The sequence below is a fragment of the Lycium barbarum genome, chromosome 11, assembly GCF_019175385.1.
Source record: "Lycium barbarum isolate Lr01 chromosome 11, ASM1917538v2, whole genome shotgun sequence".
Lineage (NCBI taxonomy): Eukaryota > Viridiplantae > Streptophyta > Magnoliopsida > Solanales > Solanaceae > Lycium > Lycium barbarum.
In genome coordinates this window covers 3,033,363-3,060,004 of record NC_083347.1, presented here as the reverse complement: position 1 = coordinate 3,060,004, position 26,642 = coordinate 3,033,363, and the positions used below count along the sequence as shown (strand labels likewise).

The following is a 26,642-nucleotide window of genomic DNA, read 5'->3' as shown; positions in this document are numbered from 1 at the left end:
GACAGTATAGTCTTTGTCCTGTGTCCTGCTTTGCAAATTGCAAGTAATTCGGTCAAATTTGAGTGGGGAAGATTTCAATCGTGGCGCCTTATAATATCGACAGGTGTCAAGTCACTAAAGAAAGTAGGACCCTCCACGTCTTTGAAGTTTGAATGAAAAGAATGAGTCAGCTTTAGTTGAAAAAGACTTATTAAGCTAAGTGGTGCGGGCCAGGCCCATGCAAGGCCCAATTCAGTGGGCCCATTTGCCACCAGCTTTGATCAGTCCTATCTACATGTTCATGTATTAAAATCACATTTTTCCTTTTCCGATTATGTTAACTTTAGAGTATGCCAAAATGTTTCAGTCTACTGTTTTTATCCTAGTAATTCATTTGGTAACAATTTTAACTTGACATAGTTCTTAATGAAATAAAGTTTTGTTCTATATTTTCATTGACTTTTAAAGTCCTTTCGGTCGTCAATAATTTCTTTTATTTAGTAGAGAGACTATTTTCAATTTAAGAAAGACGAAGTCCTTACACTAATTTTTTACTTATTATTATTACTAATTTAGTATATGTGTGTTGCACGTGTATATCGCGTTGATGAATTAAAAAAAATTGAAAATAGTAATTTGCGTTAAAATAAATGCAATATGTATTTAAATGATGAAAAATGTTATTACATTGGCGCTATAGCTAAATTTGGTATCTTCAGGAATGCAAGGGTGATGAGTTTAGTTAAATTAGTTGCACAATATTTATAAGAGTACATATTTTATTATATGAGATCCAATATGCTACGTCGTATCTTACCCCACATCTCTTTATAAACGATATCTAGTTAACTTTGGTCGTTTTGTTTAACCAAGAAACTAAATTGGGTCTTTTTTCCTCTTTGTGCTATTGAATTTGTGATTGTTAAGTTTTCCCGGTAAATCACCCTTCATTTTCTTATGTTTTAAAATTCGTTTGTGTTGTGTTGCTAAGAAATAATGTCGATTATATTTTCGTTTATCATAAAATAACTATTTTTCATCGAAAGTAATATTTTATAATTAATTTTGTATTAAAAATAAATTAGACATAAATAATTTTATATTTCAATTAATTTGGAATGTAAATTTAGCAAAAATCGCGTCCTTATCAGCAGAAATAACTTTAAAGGAATTTAAATCATTTTAATAGAAAAAGGTATTTATCAAAACTTTATTACCAAACACTTCAACTGCTTATTATCAATTTTTCAACTCTTTTATCCAAACGCATAACTACTTATTTATTAAATCAGATTCAACACTTATAAGTGTTTTTCAACTTAATGCTCATTAGCTAGCTATATGTATGCAAATAGTGGCGGATTAAAAAGTTTTACTAGAAAAATCAAAATATAAAAAATTAAACTCATCAAAAAGTTAATGAAATTCAACATCTAATATATATATACACGAAAAATAATATATTAACCTTATACATACGTGTATAATTTGCTGAAGAAAAGAGTTTGAATAAATCTCTTGCGACCATGGCTTCACCTTGACATGCGAATTTAACAATATCCCGTACATGCATGGTGCATAAATTTATACAATGGTTAAGCCGTACTAACATAATTGAACTCCTTTCGTCCAAAAGTTACAATGTGTAACAAGATTAAATAATAAATTTAATTTTGAATCTCTTTTAGAAGATCTTTTAATATAGTAACAAAATGGTTTATTAAATATGGCATTTTTATATTTTTTGATTTTCTTTACTAAAATTTATAATTCCATCATTGAACTTACAGGAGCAAGAAGAAACTGAGAGGCAATTATTGATTCTGCATAAATTGACAAAAAAAAAAAAAAAAAAGGTTAGGTCCTTATTGTGCTCCATTTATTTCTCCAACTAAACACTCCATATTTCAAAATTTTATTTATTTCCTGCCATACAAACCAATAAACCATACCAACTTTAATAATTTGAAATTTAAACAGAATGTTTCGCATTATTCACAGCAACAACTCCAGAAGGCCAACTGGCCCACTTCATTTTCAAAAAAACAAAAAGAAAAGAGAAAAAGGTGAGGACTATTATGTCATTTGAATGGTTCTATTAGGTGCATAGGGGAAACAAAATAAAGAAATAAAGGACTCTGCCAGAAAACAAAAGAGGAATAAAGAAGCACTGGGTCAAAGACAAGGTAGAGTTCTCGAGAAAGCCAATACTACCCACCTACCCCTTTTAAAAACCATTAATTATTTTTCCACACCCTTGATTTTTCCTCTCTCCTTACCAATTTCCCAATTCCAAAAAAAAAATCAAAAAATCAAAATTCACAAACCCTAGAAATAATAAAGGATATATTGCATTTTTAGTCCCTCAATTACCGAGATATTATGATTTTAGTCCTTAAAATATTTGACTGGGAACCTTAAACCTTCAATTTACTTGAATCCTGCACTTTTGATCCCTTTACTTGTAAATACTTACAGATTTACCATAATTATTAACTGTTCTATCACTTAATTACTCAGATATTATTTCATATTTGACGTAATATATTTCTATAAATAGTCAAATATAACATACTCCCTCTGTTTCAATTTGTTTGAACCTATTTCCTTTTTAGTCCGTGCCAAAATGAACGACCTCTTTCCTAATTTGGAAACAAATTCACTTTATGAATAATTTACAGCCACACAAATTTTCAAGGTTTATTTTGAACCACAAGTTTCAAAAGTCTTCTCTCTTTTTTAAATGTCGTGCCCAGTCAAATGAGTTCATATAAATTGAAACGGAGGGAGTATTTTCTATATGAAGGGACCAAGTAAGCACATTTAATTAATTGAAGGTTAAATATACCAAGTCATATATCGCAAGGACGGAAACAACCTCTTAATCCTGTAAAGGCAGAGATAAAATTTGCGTACATTCAACCCTCCCCAAACTCTACTTGTAAAATTACACCGAATAAGTTGTTGGTGTACATATCACAAGGACCAAAAATATAATTTATTAATAATTTAGGGACCGAAAATACTATTAGCCCAATAATAAAAGGAAAACTGGCAAAAAAAAAGAAAAAAGAAAAAAAGTGGGAGAGAGAGAGCCTCTCCCCTCTCTTTCTTTCTCTCTATTTTTCTTTTCACCCAAACACATCACAAAAAAAACAGTAGAGAGAGAAACCCAATTTCTAGAGAGAGAAAGTTAGAAAAGCTTTTTGCAGATAAGAAGAAAATCCTCATCTCATCTCTTCTTCCATGGGTTTATACTAATACTCTCTTCAGATCTCATATTTTCTATTTTATTCTCCAAAAAAAAAAAAAAAAAACTCACCTTTTTTTCAAACCTTCGGTTATGCGGCGGGGTAGAGGGGCGGCAGCAACGGCAACGGCGGCGCCGGTGGCCGGAGAAGTGAACGGATCTGGTGGATCTAAAGAGATAAGGTTTAGAGGAGTTAGAAAAAGGCCATGGGGAAGATTTGCAGCAGAGATAAGAGATCCATGGAAGAAAAGTAGGGTTTGGTTAGGCACATTTGATTCAGCTGAAGATGCAGCACGTGCTTATGATGCAGCAGCACGTACACTTCGTGGACCTAAAGCCAAAACAAATTTCCCTTTACCCTCTCATCATAATCAGTTTGTTCAAACACTTAATAATAATAATACTAACAACGATCAGTTTGCCAATTCCCAATTATACCCTCATGAAAATCACCCGATTATTTCACAAAGACCTACTTCAAGCAGTATGAGTAGTACGGTGGAATCTTTTAGTGGGCCTCGGTTGCCTGCCACGGTGTCCTTGCCTTCCAGGAAGTATCCACGGTCGCCACCTGTCGTTCCTGATGATTGCCATAGTGATTGTGATTCGTCTTCATCTGTTGTTGATGATGGTGATTTTGCCAACGACCAGGATAACCACAATATAGCGTCGTCGTCGTTTAGAAAACTGTTGCCTTTTGATCTAAATTTACCACCACCGATGGATGATGATGCATATGCTGAGGATCTTGAATGCACAGCACTATGTCTTTGATGAGATGATGGTTTGATTGACCTAGTTTTTTTTTTTAATTTTTTGTTTGGGTGATGGAAAAAAAAAGAAAAAAGAAAAAAAAAAAAAAGGGGGACCATAGAGATAAGGTTAAACTATTGTCTGCTATGAGTTATCATCTGTTGTTGTTATTGTTGTTGGAAGAGAATTCAAACTTGTTTAATTTAATTCTCATAATTTATGTTATGGGATTTCGTGATTGGTGGATGGATGGATCAGTGTATGTTAAATTTGATCTTGTTATTGCGTGTCTTGAATTTATATGTATATTGACATGCAAGATTAGGGGGTAATTTGTGATGTTTCTTTGCTGCTATCATAGTTGTATGATGTTGTATCATGCCCTTTCAGTCTTTGTAACAATGGAGGCTTTATCTGATCTAATATCAGTTGAGAATTATTATTATTATTATTATGATGTTTCTTAAAACTATATATGGGTTCTTCTCAGCTGAAGGAGTACCTTGTTGTTTGAGGTCGAATATATATATATTCACATGCAAGATTAGAGGGTAATTTGTGTTCTTTCTTTGCTGCTATCGTATGTATATGATGTTATTTTCTGCCTGTTCGGTCTATGTAACAATGGAGACTTTATTTGATCAAATATCAGTTGAGAATTATTCTTAGTTTGGGCTACTCGCTTTAACATTTCTTCAAATAATACTTGTTTTTTCTGTATGGATGTATTTTCATTGCTTCGGAACACCTATGTTACTTTTGAAGTGTTGAACTTTTCTTGTGCTAACATTGTAATTGAAATTGGTTATCAACTTATCACCAGTTATGCTGCTATTTGTCCGAGTATGACGATTAGTTTCACCTGATAGCATCTGTGTGAATGTAAGTAGTGGTAATGTGATATAGTTGGACGAAAAGATCTATCAACTACAATTTGAAACTGGGAGTATGGAGGACCGAAAAAGTTAAAGAGTATCTCTTTTCTAGCTTTGTATGAATATGAATTCGGAACTGCTTCTTTTATCTGATGATGTAATCTTTTGATATATATAAGCATTAGAAGTTGTTTCTTGTTCAGCTTGAAACTACTTGCATTCGATATTCAGTGGTGTAACCATTTTCCTTGCATTATAAACTGGCTGTGCAAGATTTTCTCCGATGCATGGTTTTACGTGGTAGTTACGTTTTTGTATCCTGCTTGGATTGTTTTGATCATGTCATTAATGTCGTTTCATCTTTGCTATTAGTTCTCTCTTTGGCATGCCATGGATGTCGTTTCTTTTACTACATTGTAAGCAGTATCACTCAGAAATTCATTATTAGATTTTGTTTCTCTTATGTCCTGCAACTTGTTTCTCTTTTTGGGTGTCATGCTTGAATTCTTTAGATTATGTCTTAAATATGTGACTTCAGAGATTCCCATTTGGTCAGCTTCACATCTTAGTTGCCTTAATAATGTTCTTATAGTTATCATTAATGCAGCTAGCCGCGATATATACTTGTTTTTATTTGTTAATGCTGTATGGCATCCCATGCAATGGCATATGTAACTTGTTAGTTGTTACCTGTTCTCTGGTGTGTCATGTATTTGTAGAAATTTATGGTTTAACTATTTCTGTTTGAGCAGATTTTCACATCACCAAAAAATGAGATGGAGTCTTTATGTTCATGCTTTTTCCATACGAATAACTGCATTTTGCACCTTTTGTTCTTGTTAGCACTCTGACAACCTATTGAGAAGTTTCCATGTTAGTTATTCATTTGTTTGAATGAGCATGCTGCTTTGCCTAGACAACTGATTTTCATTTTAGTGATGACATTATTTAGTTTGAAAAGTACCAGTTGTGCCCATTTTGATTTGAATATTAGCAATGGCTTATAACATTGGTAGGGCTATTGCGTACTAGTTGTTAGAGACTAAGACATTGTCAGCCAAATGCTCCAGTTTTCGTGGATGATTTTGGATGTTTATCATGAGAATCACTATGTTTGTGTCGCTACCAATTAAGCAGAAACTATGTAGAAGACATGGTGCTGGTTTGTTTTTCAAGGGAATAATAATATTGGTTTGTCATATCCAACTAATAAAATTGCCCCATGGCTGTAGGCTATCTCCTGCAAACTGCAACTTGGATTCAAGAAAAGTTAATGGGGAAACTTTAGACATGATAACAAAATAGAGCAAGTTGTTTTCTATATCTTCAAGAGGATGTAATTCAGCTCAAACAAATGAAACAAAACCCACAGAAAATTCCTCGTAGGTGGATAAGTCCAACAACTCAGCAGTAGCGTGCAATTGAGTTTTTTATCTGATGATCTGATCTACAAATAAAACCAACCTACCTTATTCAGTAAAAAATAAGAGGTCCTGTATTTTACCGTATGGAGCAGAATGAAAGCTCTCGTTACGAACTGAATTTTGCAAATTCTGCTAAACATCTCGAAGTGTGGTGCCTTTTTTATTTCCCTCAAAAGTGTTTGGTACCCGTTTGGAGACCCAACTAATTTGGATTCACCCCATGAAGACATATGAAAGGGCAATATTGTTTTCTCTTTCCGAGGCTTGAACTCAAAATTTTGATTAAAAATAGAGAGATTCTGTTCATCTCACCATTGGTGAGTGTCCGCATGCTACCTTACCTAAAGAGATTTTTTTTTTTAAATAAAATAAAATAAGCAGAAGTAAAATCAAACTGACTTAAGTCTATGTTTATCCTTGAACAGATATGATCCATCATGTAATAATATCAGTGCACTTCTGGTCAAGATAACTATAACTCCAATTAGAGTTCAACAAACCTAGCTAACTAAACCACGTCAAATTAACATGATCATTCTGATGGGAAAAGACAAAAAGCATGTAACTAAAGCCTTATGACCCTCCCTTTAATTTTGTTTTTATTTTTGGTACAATTCCTTTATATACATTGATGTATCGAAATTTAGATACATAAAAATGGAAATAACTAAGCAATTGATGTAAGAATATTTGCATAAACCAAGTTCAATTATGGTATTAGGACACAAAAATTTAGATTAGCAAGGAGTTGCATACCTATTTGAGCAATACCGCAGATTAACAAGGACTAGGTCCCATCTCTATTAACCTTTTCTTCAATATGGCCACGTCAGTGGGACAACTACCACAAAATACAAGTGATATGAAATAACCCTAATAGTGTATTTATATTTATATAAAGGTAAAAGAGGGGATTTAGATGTATTAATAAAACTGTGATGGGTCCTCCCTTTACGGGTCCTAATCGGGTTGAACCTACACTTATCGCCACACTAGATCCACTAAACACATGAAGTGACCCAATAACCAATTACACACTTATAATTAGGCCTATATTCATGGACTAAAATCATAACCAAATGTTTGAACATATGTAAAATATTTATAATGTAATTACATAGTTTTCTTACAATTCAATCTTCTATCATAGGCAACGTCAAGTTGGAGTTTGCTCTGCTTTGTAGAATTGGTAACCAAACTTCTTGTTGGCTATTGCCAGTGAATGTAAGAAAGCTAAGCTTCAAAAGCTATCCTGGAGAGGACCTTCTTAGTAGCCAATTAATCTATATAATAAGCTCTTAATATTAATTTTGTTTCCTCGGAAAGCATACACTATAACACTACTACTAAATAACTTATTTCTTCACGTGTCGCGAAATACTTTTATCATGCAAAATGGTGAAAGTAAATATCCTACCGTTCACTTTTAATTGTCTACTATATTACAAATAATTTTTTACTTTTTACTTGTCCACTTTTGCATATCAAGAGAAACACAATTTTTTCTTTCTTGTTTTACCCCTAACATTAATTACTTATTTTAAAATCATTTTTCAAATCTATTGAGACTATACACCAAGTAATATGGGTATTATAGTAAAATATATATACTCCATTTACTAATTTTAAAGGACGTGTAAAGTTAAAAGTGGACTAGTAAAAATAAATGGAGGGAGTAAATAAGTAATTAACCATGGTGATTCTGCTATGTGACCAGATGTTGGGAATATATTAGCCTTATGCTTAGTTACCAAATAAGATTAAGGGAAAAGACATAAGTATGTCTTTGACTTGTGAATTTTCGATTACACTCAACATTTTGTCAGGATTCTATTAACCCTCGACATACTCCTTCAAAAGTCATACTTAAACCACAAAAGAAGTTAGTATTACAAAATTAAATTTGAAGGGCTCTCTGAAAACATCTCTTTAATTGATTAAAGATAATTAATTGCCCAAAATATCCAATTAAAATGAACATATTAATCATCTTCTTCTTCTTCTTTTAAAAAAAAAAACTTTTTTCCCTCTCTCTCACGCCTTCGAGTAAGAGAGAGTGTGCTAGGTGCAATATCAGTCAAGGGTGTGTTTATTCCATTTTGAAAAAATACAGGGAGTCGTAAGATTCCTACAAAATATAAGCGTAACTGAGAATTTGAGACAAATACGTGGAGGTACTTATGCCTCTTGAAAGCTTTTTCATTATATATGTGAGACCATATGAAACAAATAAATCCAAAAAAAAAAAAAACTTAATTTATTTTGTATGTCTTGATAAGTTTCCTATTGATCTATTTAAGCAATATATGCAATCTACGTTGTCTATGCTTTTAGATAAGACCTGCCAATAAGTAAGCAAAAAAAGATTAATTTATTTTGTATGTCTTGATAAGTTTCCTATTGATCAATTTAAGCAATATAAGCATTCTAAATTGTCTATGCTTTTAGATAAGACCTGCCAATAAGTAATTGCCCTGATCAATTTGAACTTGATAAACTATTTTTATTGGCCATACAGATGTCATTTTATTCAGCCTGTTTTTTTTTTCTATCCACTTTTTTTTTTGTCTTTTTCAATTCCATTCATTTGAGGAACGCACCAAGAGAAAACAGCCTTTGCTTATCTGTAGTGTACAAGTTAAATTGACTACTAATTTTTATTCTTTTGACCCCTATGGTTTTATACCAGGTGTTAACCATCACTTTCCATAAAATGTACTTTAATTAATCCCATTGATTCATTGAATATTAGTATGAATTTCCTGCATAACAAATGTACAGAAGAATACAGCTTTTTCTTCTTTCGAAATGCATCTTTTAATGAGTCGACATCGCGCGCAAGTGGTTAAAATAGGGAGAGGGCAGGTTGGCTATCTGCTTAATTGAAATGTTTGCCTGTACACATAGGACACCTGTAGCCGATGTGGTGTTGTCTTCTTGAATCATTTGATTTTTATTTTGTTCGGATCTTTTAAAAATATAGTTGCACTCATATTGAATCTCTTTTTTTTTTTAAAAAAAATAGAATAAATTTCTTCTAAAGATTCGATATGTTAGTCTTCTTGTATCATTTGACCTAATTTTATGCTGTTCAAATCTTCCAAAAATGTCATCGTATTGAATCATCCAGAAAATGCATTACTTTTCAAAATCCAACATGTAGCCTTCTTGGATCATTTGATTTTATATGTTACTTGAACCTTTGAAAAAGTCCTCATACTCATGTCAAATTCTTCAAAATTCATTAATTTTAAAAGTCCAACAAATTAACATTTGACAACACTTCTGAAAAATTCGAACAATATAATTATATTAGTATCAGCATAGTTCTTTTTCTTGGATTTTATAGTTGACGCTAAAGAATGTTATGTAGTTACTAATCGATTGTACACTAAAGAGTTTCATGTAGTTAGTATGTGAGTAACCTGATAATATAATGTATATAAATGAATTGTAAGTGTATATGTATAAACACTTACGTGATGTTAACCTATTGTTACAAATTAGCTTGTGAGTACGTAGATTAGGTATGCAATCGTGGTGGTTTTAAAAGCTTTTACCTTTACCCTAAATTGATATCCAAAAGGAGATTTCAGCAACTCATCCATATTAAAAGAATTAAACTTTTTTAATGCTTGAAACTTAACCAAAATCAGGTTTAATACTTCGATTACCGCCTTCGCTATAAATCTTGTTGACAAGTGGGCTTTGCCTAAGATATGTTCCGTTTAATTACATCAGACTTCCATTATTGTGTGTAAACAAAGGGTTAAAAAAAGTTATTCCCCTAAAACATCATATAAAATATTGGCTAGCTAGTATTATTAGAACTTTGTTTGTGATAAAACAGGTACTATCAGGGCTGCAAGAAAGACACGTATTGGTTTATGATGAGAGACCAACTTCGTTTAGATTTCTTTAATCCGTTTTTCTTTAATTAAAATCAGTTTAGCCAGAACTTTCATCCAAATTAATTTCAGTGTTCTTTTTCTTGGTTTCATTTTTGTTGTGTCGCTAAAGAATGTCTACAGGTTACTAATCTACGTACTTGAAAAAGTTTCACGTAGTTAGTTTGTGAATAACTTGATAATATAATGTGAATATATAAATTGTAAGAGTGTAAATACTTACATACGCATGCTTTTACGGAGGTAGTTTTAACGGAAAAGGGTCAAAATTACCCCTGAACTTTGAAAAATAGTTCATCCATACCCTTCGTTATACTTTACGGCCAATTATACCCTTACAGTTATACTATGGAGTCAATTATACCCTTCTGTCTAACTGTTGCCACGTGGCATCATCCCAGACCTTCAAAATTATTTTACCCTCAAATAATTTTTTACTCACTAAAATAACTCAATCCGACCTGAAATTTTTTTTTTCAGCAAAAATAATACGGATAGTTTTTCCAGAAAAAAATATAAAAATTATCCGTATTATTTTTGCTGAAAAAAAAATTCGGGTCGGATTGAGTTATTTTAGTGAGTAAAAAATTATTTGAGGGTAAAATAATTTTGAAGGGCTGGGATGATGCCACGTGGCAACAGTTAGACAGAAGGGTATAATTGACCCCATAGTATAACTGTAAGGGTATAATTGGCCTTAAAGTATAACGAAGGGTATGGATGAACTATTTTTCAAAGTTCAGAGGTAATTTTGGCCCTTTTCCGTAGTTTTAATAAACTACTATCACCAGAGGCGGATCTGGGATTTGAAGGTAGCGGGTGCCACAATTTTCTTCAATGTACATCTTGTTAGAAACGTGTATTTGGGTCGGGTCCATTTCTTTTTAGTTTATTCAGATCAACATAATAGGCTTTTTTTTATTTGCAAATATGAAATAACATCTCAAAAATCAAGAAACAAACATAATTAGCATCTTAAACAAGGAATCACACCCATTAACAACAAAAGTAAAATCAACATTTTCACCAGGGGACTTGCATCTCCTGTGTATATTAAAAAATGAATTTGCACAAGTGAAATAACATCTTCACTAAGGGAATTACACCAATCAAAATAAGAAAAATAATAGAAAAACTCTTCAATAGGTAAATACACCCCATAAGTAAATGTAGAATTAGATAAACTACAAGTTCTCAAAAATGAATCATAAATTTCATGTTTTTTCTAAGCAGTGCTTACGAAATTTCCATCAAAATTTAACTAGTAAAGTGATTTAAATTGAATTTAACAATTATAGAATAACATAAAATTTTATAATACACTCCCTCCATCCATTTTTATTTGTCCATTATACTAAAAATATGTGTCCACTTTTACTTGTAAGTTATATAGTTTGAAAAACCAAGACATAATTTACCATTTTATACCTATTTTACCCTTATTATTAAGTACTCCAATTCATTTCTCTTTTTTTTTTTGTTGCTTATTAAGAGTGTCCCAAGTCAAATATAGACAAGTAAACATGGGCGGACGAAGTAATAAACAAAAGAAATTATAAAAATAAAAAAAAATTGATCTCAATCCAAAATTCCCATTGAGACCCAATTTTTTCGATTTAAATACTTACAGATTTGAGATTAAAAGAAATGCTTAATTTAAGGGATTTTGAAGCTTCTATTTGTGTGTTCTCGCTAGAGATCACGGACAAAATAATAGAAAAGAGGAAAGGTAATATAAATAATAAAAAGATAAATAGAAAATTGCGAGAGCCGAAAAGAGAATTACTGGAACAAAGGAAGTAAAAAACACAAAGAAAAACGGGAGACAGAAAATGTTCAAGATAGATTCAAACTTGTGTCTGCCAGCCATTGCACATTTATCTAATTTAAGACTGGGGGTGGCAGGATCAAATATTTAACCTACTTTAAGCAAATTACAACATAAGTATATAAAAAAATTATTAATCTAGGGGTACCATGTCACCCCACCCTTTAGGATGGATCCGCCCCTGACTATCACAAATTAGCTCGTGATGAGTTAATTTGGTATGATATCGTGGTAGCTTTAAACTTTACTTTTATCCTACATTGATATTTATCTTATATTAATCCCATTAAAGGGTGTATTCGCCACTAATTTGTATTATAAGAAATTAACCTTTTTTAATGTTTAAATCTTAACCAAATTCAAGTTTAATTCGTAGATTACTGCCTTCACTATAAATCTGGTCGACAAGTGGCGTTGCCTAAGATGTGTCAATATTAGTTAAATCAGACATCCATAATTGTGTTTACGCAAAGAGTTAAGAAAAGGTTATTCCCACTATGATTAGAAATGTGCATGCAACAAAGAAGTACTATGACTCGGTTAGAGCTGCAAGGAGGACACACGTTGGTTTATGATGAGAGATCAATTTCGTTTATATTTCTTTAACCCATTCTTTAATTTGTAGTTGAATGAATCGGTTTATAGATTCTCAGATGAATTCAAGATTTGAAGTTTATGAATTTTTTTATCTTTTTTGAGAACCCACAACCCATTTGTTCTACTAGATTCGCTACTTAATTATTAAATATGTACATATTTTGGCGAATTTTTCATATATATAAGACTTGGATCAATGCTAATGGATTAAGTCAAGTCGTACTATATAGTGTGCATCCGCCCCTATTAACCATGGTTTTCTTTTATTCTTTCGAAGGCCATATTTGTAATTGTGATATATATAGAAAAAACTATATGGATATGATTTTAGGACTTAAACCCAAATCTAGTGATTTAAAAAACATCCGCAAAAAATTGAAAAAGAAACAAAGAAAGAAACGGAGAGAATGAAGAGAAGTAAACACTTCGGTGTGTACTGAAAGACTACACGAAATATTGAGGTTCAAGTCTGCCCCTTTCATTCACGTTCCAAGTTTATATACAAGAAGAAACCAATCAATCCTAACTAGGATCCAATTCCTTACATGGAAACTACAGCTATAGGACCCATATACAAGGTAAATATTCTATACAAAATATACTAAGAAATAAGGGAATAAATAAGAAAGGAAATATCGTATAATATTTCCCAATACCCCTCCCCCCCCCTCCCTCAAGTTGGAGCATGAGGATCGAAAATGCCCAACTTGCAAAGTAGGAAATCAAATTGATCCTTTCCCAAAGCCTTTGTAAGAACATCAACAGGTTGCATGGAGGATTTTACAAAAGCAGTCTCAATGTTTCCACTTTGAATCTCATCACGAATAAAATGACAATCCACTTTAATGTGCTTCGTTCTTTCATGATAAACGGGATTAGCAGCAATGTGCAAAGCTGATTGACTATCACAATGCAAACGCATAGAATCAGAATGATCAACACCAAGTGAAGCCAATAATTCCTTTAACCATTTATGTTATATCCCGTATTTTCATGTGTTGGAAAGCGTGCGAGTTAAATGATATTAGTAACGAAAATGAGTTTATCCTCCCAAGCTTATGGGTGGTTGTAGTGATAGTACAAATGTGTTATAATATTTGAAGATAAACAAATATAAGAAAATAAGTTTTGCCGAGGTTCGAAATTTATTTGATGAAATACGGTCCAAGCTATAATATCCCGTATTTTTGGACTAGAAAATTTAATCGTCCAATATGAGCAAAATTACCCGAGCCCGGAGAATTCGATCATATTCAAGGATGAAGATCAAGAGCTCGGTGTACAAAGAGTTTGAGGTCCCGAAATAATTTAAGACTTAACAAGTGTGATCACGGTGATTGAGAATAATATTTTATGTATATCAAGAGGGACTATGGACTAGCGTTATGCCACATAATCTTGATAATGAGTATATGAAGAGTGTTAAAAATAATTTATTACTTAAGTGAATCGTAATCAAGGAATTAACTATGTGTGTAATTGGTTTAACCAGGGATTGTAGTGGAAGACAAAAAAAAAATTAAAATTAATTGGGATCATTGGATAACTATTAGGTGGATATGGTCCACGTGTATAAACAATAAATTGGCAGCAAATATTTTAGATGTAGGACATTGGGTATTGTAGCAAAAGTTAGTGATAAGTACTAAGAAAAGTTTGGCCATGAAGGAACACGTGTCTTGCAAGACCCTTTTAAGCTCTTATTACTTCACTTTATTTGTTATTTTACATAAGAGAATGAAAGCAGCAACACAATTTTATCATTGTGAGCACTAACGTTTGCTTCATTTTGACGGAGATGAACAACAATTTTTCTCTTCAACCAAAAAATACTAGATTTCAGTATTGGGGAAAATACAAATAATTACAAAGAGGTTATATAAATGTTGGTTTCCTCCGGATTCTAGCAAATTTGGGTTTTCTTCAAAGTAAAGTAAAGTGGAAGAAGATCATTTTTTTGGTATATAAGGTAAGAATTATCCTCTTCTAGGTATATTTAAATTCATTAAAGTTATAGCTAAATCATGAGATGGGAAATACGAATATTTTACCGTAAATTGTATTTGATGTTGTTGTTGGCCCATGGGCTGTTTGTTGGACTGTTTTGTGGGTTATGTAAACATAGTTATGGACGGAAATTATGTTATATGACATGATTATGATAACACACATATGAAGTGTTCTTAAAATGATCATTATTTAAGTGAATTGAGATAAAAAAAAATAATTGAGGTTGTTGGGTAATTAATACGTGGACATGCCCATGTATTTTATGGATAAGTGGCAGCAAGTTAATCTTTTTGCATGACATAAAATGATAATGTTGTTGTGTCATATTTAAGAGATGTGTATTAAAATGAATTAATACCTAGTTACACGTGTAAAGTGGGGGGAGTGTATCTAAAGGTTTTGCTTTAATTTGCTGGACGTTTTTGGTATATAAAAATTGGAAGTGAACATGTTGCCTTGTATTCTTAGACCTCCTTACTTCAGATTTTTAACCAAAAAAAAGTGTGCAGCAACTTCCATTTTGATCTTCTCTACTTTAGCAAAAAATTGTCTTAAGACAAAATAGCAACAATGTTTCTTTCCAGTATAGTAGCAACATTTTTCTATTTTAAGAGAACCAACTTTTACTTCGTGATGAAGCAAAGTCACGGGAAGTTTGACAGAGACCAGCAAAGGTACAATCTGTCATCTAAAATCTTTTATGAGCTCAAATCAGCGTCCAAGGTATGTCTTTGATGAGAACTTACGAATTGACGATCAGAAGCCGGATATGCATTATTATTGTTTGTTGGACTATTTTGGAGTACGGTGTATGGTATTCTATGGATTGAATTGGTAAATTTGATATGATTGTAGTTCTCGTGATGTATCAAGCGTAGAAATCATGTAAATGTGTTACAGATATATTGGACTTGTTATTGTAATTAGTAAAGCAGATGGGGATTTGTTGTTTCCTAAGTTAATGAGCTTGTAGCTTGTTATTGTTCACTGAGATTGTTGGCTGCCTCATAGATGTTAATATGTCTAAATGTAAGCTTGGGAAGGTAAAGGAAAATAGAGGTGATGCTATTCAAGGTTGGTTAAAATGTGTTTAACGTCCATAAGCTGTCGATAAGAGCTATCGTGACGTTAGTATCATGTTCGTTGCTGCTGTAGATTCCACTTGGAGGGAGACTCAGCTCGTGAGCCTATGAAAAGAGTTGATATAAGGTATGTAAAGCCTACCTTTCTTTCTTTTGGCATGTCCTAGTCGTAATAGGCTATGATACGCGTCTTGGGGAAAACTCCATCCTTAGAAATCCGAGCATAGTTTTGATCCTTATTCGATTCAATGCAAGTGAGTTGTGAACTCTATGCTTTGATGAAAAATAACTTAAAAACTTTTATTTTTAAAAGAGCTTTGTGCCATAAAACGTCCGTAACTTTTACAAATAGAATCGGATTACCTTGAAAGGTTCGTGGCCGGCTCCATAAGGCCTAATGTCCGTAATTTACGTACGCCACCTCGACTTGACCCGAGGTGGGCCCACAATTTCCGAAACCTTCTTGTATTGTTCTATTTGACCTATTTTCGTACTATGATTAAAAGAAAACTTTTGGTTATTGTTCCGACTACTAAACGATAGTTGTTTTAACTATTCCCAGATTTTTCTGATTTGTTCCGTTTGACTTATTTTGAAGTGGAATTCAAAGGAAACTCTTGGCTACTTTTCTAACTACTATACGACAGTTGTTTTGAAGTATTTCGTAAGTCCCACAACGTATTTTGAAACATGAAAACGATTTCAGGAAACTTATTTTGACATAAACCATTGCGACATTCGTAAGGCATACGCTATGATTACCGTTTAGTTTCTTGATATGGTTTGTCATCTGAATTATGCTATTGAGTCTCCGTAAATGTGTTATATTTTATATTGCATTAGTTTCTCACTACTCCATTCGTGGATGCCTCAATGTTTCCTTCACTGAGCCCGGGCCAGGATATGTTATCACGCGTATTCCACTGCATTGTTCGCCGCGCCTCGATGTGAGGGGCAGGTATACATGTACATGGGTTGTGGAGTATGCTGTGCCATGTACACATATTCTGATATATGATGATATGATATGATATGGCCATCTGATGTGTTTGACATGTGCATATTCTGATATGATATGTTACGGAGTTATTCCCTACTCTGGAGTTATGCTGTGTTGTGGCGCCAGTGTCGGGGTGGCGACCACGTTCTGTTCACCGAGTCCCTTGGTGGGGGCCGGATATGATATGGCATATGTTTTTGCATACACTCTTTATGTTCTGGAAATATGCATCTGATAATCTGGATATTATACTCATTTTCTGTACGTTCTGTTCCGGTTATGATTTTGTTCCGTAATGGGACCAGATATGACATATGTTTTCTGTATGCACTATTTATGCTTTATGATCAGCATTTTGCTATTCTGGATATTCCGTTCATTTTCTGTACCTTCTGCTTCGATTATGACTTTGTTTACTACGTTCCGTGCTTTACATATTCAGTACATTTTCCGTACTGACCCCCTTTCTTCGGGGCTGCGTTTCATGTCACGCAGGTACAGACGATCGATTTGCTGATCCGCCCGCTTAGGATCCTATTCCGCTGTCTTGGAGTGCTCTTTTGTCCGGAGCCTATATTTTGGTACAGTCCTTTGCTATTGTATATATGTACGCTATTCAGGGGCATGACGGGGCCCTGTCCCGTCTTATGATTCTGTTATGATCTGTAGAGGTCTGTAGACATACATGTGGGTTCTGTATATGTTTTGGGTGATATGATCTGTGATAGCCTCATCGGCTTCCACGTGCTATATTTGTTCACCTGTGATAGTTAGTGACGCCATTTGACCTCTGTATTTATATATATATTCTGCTAATATAATGGTTTGGGTTATTGGGTACGTTTGGGTGTCCAGCACGGACACTAGTCGCGGCCTACGGGGTTGGGTCGTGACAATTTAAGTTCACAAGCGGTAGTCGCCATAGAGGGATACTCAGCTTCGGCAGATGAACGAGACACTGTATGTTGCTTCTTTGTTTTCCAAGAAATAGGTGAATTTCCCAAGAGCACCAAATATCCCGTCGAAGAACATCGAGTCAATGGACAACCAACCCAGTCTGAATCGCAATAAGCATACAATCTCAAATCACACTTGGCTCTAAGTAGAATGCCTTGACCAGGGCTCCGCTTTAGATAACGCACAACCCTCATTGATGCATCCAAGTGCTCCCTCTTCGGATGCTGCATAAATTGAGTTAAAATATGCACACAATATGATAACTCAGGTCTAGTAATTGTCAAGTAAATTAGTCGGCCAACCAGCCGTCGAAACTGACCCGGATCCTCAATATTATCTCATGTAGCTAGAGCTAGCTTGTGATTTTGTTCTAGAGGAGTATTAGCTGGTTTAGCCGCAAGCAGACCAACCTCTGATATAATATCCAAAGCATACTTACGCTGACACAAGAAAATGCCATCTGGATTGCGTGCTACTTCAATACCAAGAAAGTATTTTAATTTCCCCAAATCCTTCATATGAAAACATCTACTCAAATAATGTTTGAATTTCCTTATGGCTGTCTCATCACTACCCGAAATAATGAGGTTATCCACATAAACGAGAATATTTAATTGAACGAGACCGTCTCAAAATGTGAATAAAGAATAATCCGAACAAGATTGTTTGAATCCATACCCTTTTAACGAAGCATTCAGTTTAGCAAACCAACATCGAGGTGCTTGTCGCAATCCATACAATGATTTTCGAAAGTGACACACCTTTCCTGGTGTTGGAGAAGTGAAGCCAGGAGGCATTTTCATGTATACCTCTTCGTCTAGGTCATCGTGTAGAAATGCATTTTGTACGTCCATCTGATGTAGACTCCATCTTTTTGCAGCTGCAACAGCAAGAAAAGTACGACTGTAGCAGGGTTGTGCAAAGCGAGCGCTTCTGCGCTTAAAGCGAGAAGCGAGGCGCAGCGTAGCCCTTGCGCTTTTCTACTCTGAAGCGAGGCATTGGTAAATAAGCGCGCGCTTTAGTCCCAGAAGCGTGAAGCGAGAAAAGCGCAGAAGCGTGCGCTTCAGCCCCTAGGGTTTTTTAAATAATTTTTTTTAAGTGTTTTAACTTAAAACACCCTTCCCACTTTTATTGGGACTCTTACGGCTGCTGCTCCTCAACTCTTTACGCCTCTTTCAAGTCTCAAGGTTAGTTTTCTCTTCTCTTCTTCTCTTCCTTCTCTTCTCTTCCTCTTCTTATTTTCTATTTTTTACCTGCTGCTATGCTGCTACGACTGCCAGTTTCTTTTTTATTTTTTCAATTCTTCATTGGGTTGCTCTTTTTTCTCTTCTTCTTTTCTATTATTTTTCAGTTCTTCAACTGGGCTGCAATTTTTTATCTCTGTTTTGTAATTTCTTTCGCAGTTCTGCCCTGTTTTTGTCTCTGTTCTTCAATTTTTTTCTGCTCTGTTTTTTTCATCCCTATTGACTGTTCTGAAATTTATTTTTTTGTTGTGATTGTAGTAAGTTCTGTTTTTTGATTCATTGGGTTGCTCTTTTTTCTCTTCTTCTTTTCTATTATTTTTTCTGTTCTTCAACTGGGCTGTAATTTTTTATCTCTGTTTTGTAAATTTTTTCACTGTTCTGCCCCTGTTTTTGTCTCTGTTCTTCAATTTTTTTCTGCTCTGTTTTTTTCATCCCTGTTGACTGTTCTGAAATTTATTTTTTTGTTGTAATTGTAGTAAGTTCTGTTTTTTGATTCAATGGCATCAAGCCAAAAAAAAGATCTAGCTTGGGCGTATGGAGTTGCAATGGGCAATAACACAAAATTCCAATGTATTTTTTGTAAAGCTACATATAATGGTGGAATACATTTTAGAGGGAGTTCTTTAAGGAGCAAGGAAAGAGTAGCTACAAGTTCAAGTAGAACACTAATTGATGAAGCCTCTGATGAAGAAGAAGAAGAAGAAGAAGAAGAAGAAGAAGAAGATGATGATGATGATCAATACAATAACTCGAACATGATGACACTTCAAGAGATTGGAGATCTTGTTGAAGAATAGGATGTTGCTCACTTTGTGATTTGGTTTTGCATTTGCTTAATATGTTATGACTTATGGGGATTATTGAATATCTAGTTCTAGTATCTATTATTTACTTCTTAATTTAAGTTATTTATCTATGCCTATTTAATATGTTTTATTTTTGTATTAAACTGCGCTTCACATGAAAAAAGTGCGCGCTTCGCTTCACGCTTCTCGCTTCGGTGAAGCGAGGCCTCGTTGCTTTTTTCCGCTTCTCGCTCTTCAAAACCTTGGACTGTAGTCATCTTCGCAGTGGGAGCAAATGTTTCATGATAATCAATTCCTTCAGCTTGATTATTTCCAAATATCACCAAACGTGCTTTACACCGCTCTATACTCCCATCTGAGTTATATTTAATTTTATAGACCCACTTGCTTCCTATAGCTTTCTTTCCAGGGGGAAGGTCTTCTACTGTCCATGTACCATTTTCTTCTAGAGCTAGTATCTCCTTCATCATAGTCTCTCTCCAACATTCCTTTTTCACTGCCTCTGCATATGTCCTTGGTTCATATCCTACAGTTACGCTAGCCAAGAAAGAACGATGTTGCGACGAAAATTTATTGTAATTCACAAAATGTGTTATAGAGTAAGGAATACCTGAGGCATTTAATTGGAACGAGGAACTCGTTGAGGGGCTTACTTGGACAACATGAGTTACATAATCCTGCAAACGAACCGAAGGCTGTTTTTTTTCTTTGTCCTCTGCCAAGTTGCTCATCTGCATCGTTGCCCCCAACTACACCATCATCGTTATTTTCTATGTTTTCTGTATTATCAACAAGTACTTCCTCTCCTTCTCCTCCTACCTCTACCCTATGATCCTCTTGTTCCTCAACAACGTCAAAACCCCAATTTAGAGTTTTATTTTCTGTCGACTCCACATCCCTGATGGTTTTTCTGTCATATGGAAATTCAGTTTCAACAAAAATCACATCCCTTGAAATAAAATATTCACCTCTCTCCAAATCATACAATCTCCATCCCTTCTTTTCAAATGGGTACTCTACAAACACACATTTCCTACTTCTACTTGCAAATTTATCTTTGTCCCGATTTAAATTATGTGCATAACAAAGGCATCCAAAGGTCTTTATAAGATTATAAGAGGGAGGCTGCCGAAAAAAATCTCATAAGGAGTTTTACCATCTAAAACCATAGAGGGAGTCCTATTAATCAAGTAACCGGCTGTAAGTATACACTCACCCCAAAACTCAATGGGTAATTTTGCTTGAAATCGCAACGTTCTTGCCACATTAAGTATATGTCGGTGCTTTCTTTCAACTCTCCCGTTCTGTTGGGGTGTACCTACACATGAAGTCTGATGCAAAATTCCATGTTCTTCAAAATAATTTTTCAAACACATAAATTCACTCCCATTGTCGCTTCTAACAACTTTTACATTTTTTCCAAATTGTCTTTGATTCATCACAATGAATTTTCGAAGAATGGAAGCAACCATATTTTTTCCATTCAACAAATATATCCAAACAGCACGAGAGCAATCATCGACTACAGTCAAAAAATAAATTGCACCACAAGAGGCCGGAACTCTATAAGGTTCCCACAAATCACAATGTATCAAATCAAAACATTCTTTAGCTTTATTGTTACTAGAAAAGAACACTTCTCTGGTCTGTTTTGCTCTAAAACAAACATCACAAGCCTTATTACTATTCCTATCAAAACTACCAACACCAGAAATTAATTCCACCACCTTCGGAGAAGGGTGGCCCAGTCTCCTATGCCAGAGTCCAAAGGTTGCAGCAACCGTCGTCTTGCAAGCAAAAGCCGATGCCACTCATTTGAGCCAGTAAAGCCCCTCAAGTTGTTCAGCCCCTCCAATCAGCCTCCTCGTATTTAGGTCCTGTATAACACAAATTTTGTTAGTAAAATGAGCCACCAACTTCGAATCATGTAGAAGTTTTGATACAGAAATTAAGTTGCAATTCAAATTAGGTACAAAAAGAATGCGTTGCAACTTTAAATCCCCTCCAAAAGACACAATTCCTTCTTTGACTGCCAACGTGGTTTCACCATTGGGTAAACCAACGGACCACGGTTCTATATCACGAACTTTTTCAAGGCAATTATATGTTCGTGTCATATGGTGAGTAGCGCCACTGTCAATAATCCAAGTCAGGAAATTCTTACCCGACATCCTTTCATTACCGCTATTTTTGTCTCTGTTCAACATCCCTACCAATTTGTTCCATTGCTCATCACTTAGGCCAGTGAAACCTTTTCTATCTGCATCAGTTATGGTTCCCTGTTCTCCTTCGCTTCTAGGTGCTTGAACAGCGTTGGCACGTGCGTTTGCTCCCTTGTCGCGACTTCCACCAGTCCTTCGTTTGCGTCCTCTACCGCGTCCAGGTGTATTGGAACGAGGTTTGTTGCCCCACCACTCTGGATATCCTATCAGTTGGAAGCAAATTTTAGCATCATGCCCTTCTCGTTTGCAGTGTGAACAAACAACGTCTTTATCCCCCCATGAACTTTGACCACCAGCCTGCACTGCAAAACTCATTGGGTTCCCTTTTTCTTCCTTAGTTCGAGTCATGGACAGCACACGTTCTTGCTGAACAATCCTCGAGTTCTGTACTCAGTATGTTGGAACGCACGGTTCCATGCCCTTCATCATCTAGACCCATCAAAAACTGATGAACCTTTTCTTCCTCACGTTTCGTTTCTAGTTCTGCAGTGAGATTGCATTTGCATCCTCCGCATCGACAAATTGAGATCTGATCATAGTTGGTCAGTTCATCCAAGATGAGCTTGAGTCGACCGTAATATGCAATAATTGTCTGCCCATCTTGTTTGCAATTTGCAAGATCTGATTTCAACTGTTGCACTCTTGCACCGTTTCCGATAGAGAGACGCTGCTTAATATCCTCCCACAAGTCCTTCACGTTCTCCATATGAGATATGGTTGAACGAAGTTTAGGTTCAATGGTGTTGAAAATCCAAGAAATAAGCATTGAATTGACAGTCCACCAATCTTCAATATCTCCGGAATCTTCTTCCGGTTGTTTAACAGTTTCATCTATGAACCCATATTTCTTCTTGGCCCTGAGAGCAGTCTGAATCGCTCGTGCCCATTCATCGTAATTTTCTTCTCTCAACTGAACTTGGGTAATAATATTACCGGGGTTATCATTCGAGTTCAGTATGTAAGGGCTCGTAGTTTTCTTGTTAGAACCAGAGGTTTCTTCTTCTTTAGTTGCCATGGCTTCTGATACCATGAAAGACTATAAGAAATATTGAGGTTCAAGTCTGCCCTTTTCATTCACGTTCCAAGTTTATATACAAGAAGAAACCAATCAATCCTAATTAGGATCCAATTCCTTACATGGAAACTACAGCTATAGGACCCCTATACAAGGTAAATATTCTATACAAAATATACTAAGAAATAAGGGAATAAATAAGAAAGGAAATATCGTATAATATTTCCCAATAAGTACATATACCTACTTTTGAATTTTATAATAATACCCATAAATACTACTACAATAAATATGAGGGGCAGAATGTTTGAAAATTATTGGTCATGTCTTCAGTTCTACATCTCATCCCCTAGCAAAAGTTTTTAAAACAAACTGTTGTGGCATTATATGTGAGCTAGTTTGAAACACTTAGGTGCCGTTTGGCCATAAAAATTAATTATTTATTTTTGAATTTTTTTTTCACTTTTTTCCGGAATCAGCGTTTGGCTATGAAAATTTTGAATACAATTTCGGAATACCAAAAACTCAAAAAAATTGTTTTTAATTTTTTTTACTTTTTTACAACTACATTTCACCAAAAACTACAATTTCAAAAATTATGGTCAAACACAACTCCAAAATTAAAAAAAAAAGTAATTTTTTTTTTGGTATGTATAGATTAACTAAGTAGTATTTGTTTTTTTCTTTTTCAAAAGATCCTCTAAAGCATGTGGTTGATTGAAGACGTGACAGACCTAGACTTTTGTAAGCAATAACGTTACCCCTAATCTATGTGTCAAATCGAAAGAATCAAGACCAATAATGATACAAGGAGCAAAATAATTTGTCATCATCCTGGAAAAAAAAAATGAAATTGGAAGGAAAATTATTGATTACAAAAAGATTTATTTACCTTTTGTAAAGGAACCAGTGGTAATCTTTATTTATTTATGGCGTGCAATATCTCTAGGAACAGTTCATCTAAGATATTAAAGGAGATAAATGAAGAGTGTTATGCTATTGACAAAACACATCTATTTTGGACAAATAAAGTATTACGTAGTGACCTATCCTTTAAGGCCAGTTATAACAATTTTGTTATTTTTATAATAAATGTATTTCTATATCATGAATTGACATAATTCTCTTGTGTTGACTGTTTTGAGTGGTCTAGCTACTATCCCCCACCATATCCTTTAATGGGGTTTTATCTAAAAATATAAGTCCTTGAATGAGACTACAAATTTAGCATGAAATATGCTTCTTTTTTGGTGCGACAGTGTAACAAACAAAGCATCATAAATAGAGGTGGAGTCAAATCATAATTTTTTTTATTTACTCTCTCTGAATAAGTTATCTATATATATTAAATAACTTTTTAACACAACTATAAAGTTTGCGGCAAAACTATTAAGTTATGCTGATCCCACGGTAAACACCGTGGCTCCGACAATCATAATAAGTGGACTAAAAGTTGATTTTGTTAGAGAAAAATATTTCACGTCCCTCATTAACTGTGTAAGGACTTCTAAAAGAATTTATAATATCTCGTGGCCACAACCATTATCTTAAGTTTTTTGACTGGACTCTCTAAGGCCATTGCTTTAAGCACCCAAATTTTAAGGGCCCCATTTTCTAATTATAGTATGTGTGTATGATTTTTTTTTTAAAAATAAATAAAAAGTATAGTGTAGAATCTATGAAATATTTACTTTATAGTGTAGAATTTATGAAATATTTACTATCTCCATTTCAAAATAATTGGTATCTTTTACTTCTCGAGAGTTAATTGATTAATGTTCGAAGTTAAATTAGATTTGATTAATTCAATATATTAAAAGTTATATATTTGAAAACTATACAAAAAGTATTGTAAGTTATAACTTTTTTTATATCAATGTGATGAAAAGATACATCTTAAAAATGTCGATCAAAATGTTATGATTTGACTCTTAAGAAACGAAATATGAAAAGTATATTGGGATGGAACGAGTATAAAAAAAAAAATTGAAATTATGATTGATATTAGTGTTGAAAAAAAAATTCAATTAGATCTTTACATTACCTCTAAATGTAGATCTTGTTAGGTCATCTACACTTGTTGTTCGAGTAAATGACACAAAATAAATTAAAATCTTGTATTACAATTTGATTTTAGGCCATCAAATTTGTTGAGCCGTCCCTGACTCTCAAATTCCATCATATGAGTTATGTTACAATTCACAACTAGACTTTTAAGTATGTTACAACTGACTTTTTCTCTACTGTTCCTCTGCATTAACCTTCTCTCTTTCTCAAAGCGGAAGAGACAAAAAAAAAAAAAAAAAAAGTGGTCCATATATAAAACCAATAATAAAGGAGTGTTATAAAGAAATGGCAAAATACATCAAATGATTCCTAAACTATACCCAAAATATCAAGTTCAAACTTAAACCATATAGGCGAGTTACTATACATCTGAACATCTAAAAAGTAAATTTAATATCACCTTGCAAAGTATTATATCACTTTCACAGCTTGTGATATTTCACACGCGCATGCCACATTAGCGCCATATGAAAATAAAATAAATTTTATTATTTTCATTACTTTTTCTTTTTAATTTGCACTATTTTCTTTTTTCTTTTCTTCTATACTCATTACAAAACCTCCATTATCACTAGTGCCACATCACCATCGCCAAATCCAGTCATTAATTCCATCAAATTTACTAGCTATAATCAAAGATGCCCATCACCGTCAATTTTACAGCCCACCATAAATAAAAAATAAAAAAATGAATCTCGATGGTGAGAGAAAAGGAGAGCAGAAAATCAATCCCATCACCGTACGTCGTTGTTCGAAACAATTGGAAAAAGAGTTTTACTTTGAGCTAAATTGTTGGGTCGATTCCAGCGAAGATGTCACGAAAATATGAAGTTGGGCGGCTATCGGAAAATTTTCTGGTAAGTCAGAATCCGTCGTGGTTTATTGCTCAAATTAAATATTGATAATCAAATTATTCTTTGTATTACTATCCTAATCAACAAAAATTGATTGGGATATTTATATTAACTGTGTTGGGTTTTAATTTTTGATGGTGAAATTGACGGTGGCAATGTGATTATTTGTGATGGAAGGTATGGTGGAGATGGTAAAATCGGGTTATAATATTGTGATTTTTGGTAGTGATAGTGAACTTAATAGCGGTTCTTCTTCATTGATTCTTCGTTTGGTGTAGAGAAATCAATGGCGGTGTGATGATTCTTCTCTACTAATTTTCCGGCAAAGTTGCAGCTATATGTACTAAAGATGGTGAAAATTTTGAGTGTCTATTTTTTTATCAACAATGGAGTAAGAGAAAGATTGGTTTCAACGACAAGAAGAAGAGGAGGAAAGCGGGTGGGGTGTGTGGTTGAGGGTTTGCAGTGAAGAAGAAAGGGAGGGTGGGATGAGGGATTATAAAAATATATTTTTTAATTAAAAAAATAAAATAATAAATAAATTTTAATTAAAAAGTGCCTCTTTTTTAATTATTTTTATAATTTGTGTCAAATCAATTTGTAGGACGGTATTAAATTCACTTTTTAGATGTTCAGGTATGTAATAGATCGTCTGTATAGTTTGAGTGTGAACTCGATATTTTGGGTATAATTTTGGAGTAATTTGCCCTAGAGAAATACACTTCATGTCTTTTGCTGATTGTGTAAGGATTTTTAGTGGAATATATAATA

At 33.9% G+C, this 26,642-nt stretch overlaps 1 protein-coding gene and 1 long non-coding RNA gene across 2 annotated transcripts; both read left to right on the top strand.

The window, feature by feature from the left end:
- The first annotated feature begins 3,048 nt into the window (after window positions 1-3,048).
- On the top strand, window positions 3,049-4,228 carry LOC132617420 (ethylene-responsive transcription factor 3-like). Its single transcript, XM_060332422.1, has one exon. It carries the CDS (start codon window positions 3,323-3,325, stop codon window positions 4,001-4,003), a length of 681 nt encoding a protein of 226 aa, XP_060188405.1. The 5' UTR covers window positions 3,049-3,322; the 3' UTR covers window positions 4,004-4,228.
- A 10,361-nt stretch (window positions 4,229-14,589) lies between these two features.
- On the top strand, window positions 14,590-17,527 carry LOC132617423 (uncharacterized). The gene is made up of 2 exons (XR_009573728.1): window positions 14,590-15,833; window positions 17,202-17,527. It is a non-coding gene; the product is annotated as an uncharacterized LOC132617423 (long non-coding RNA).
- The last annotated feature ends 9,115 nt before the right edge of the window (window positions 17,528-26,642 follow it).

Excerpts from the sequence above, each read along its gene's own strand:
- LOC132617420 (XM_060332422.1), top strand. The coding sequence starts at position 3,323 with ATGCGGCGGGGTAGAGGGGCGGCAGCAACGGCAACGGCGGCGCCGGTG.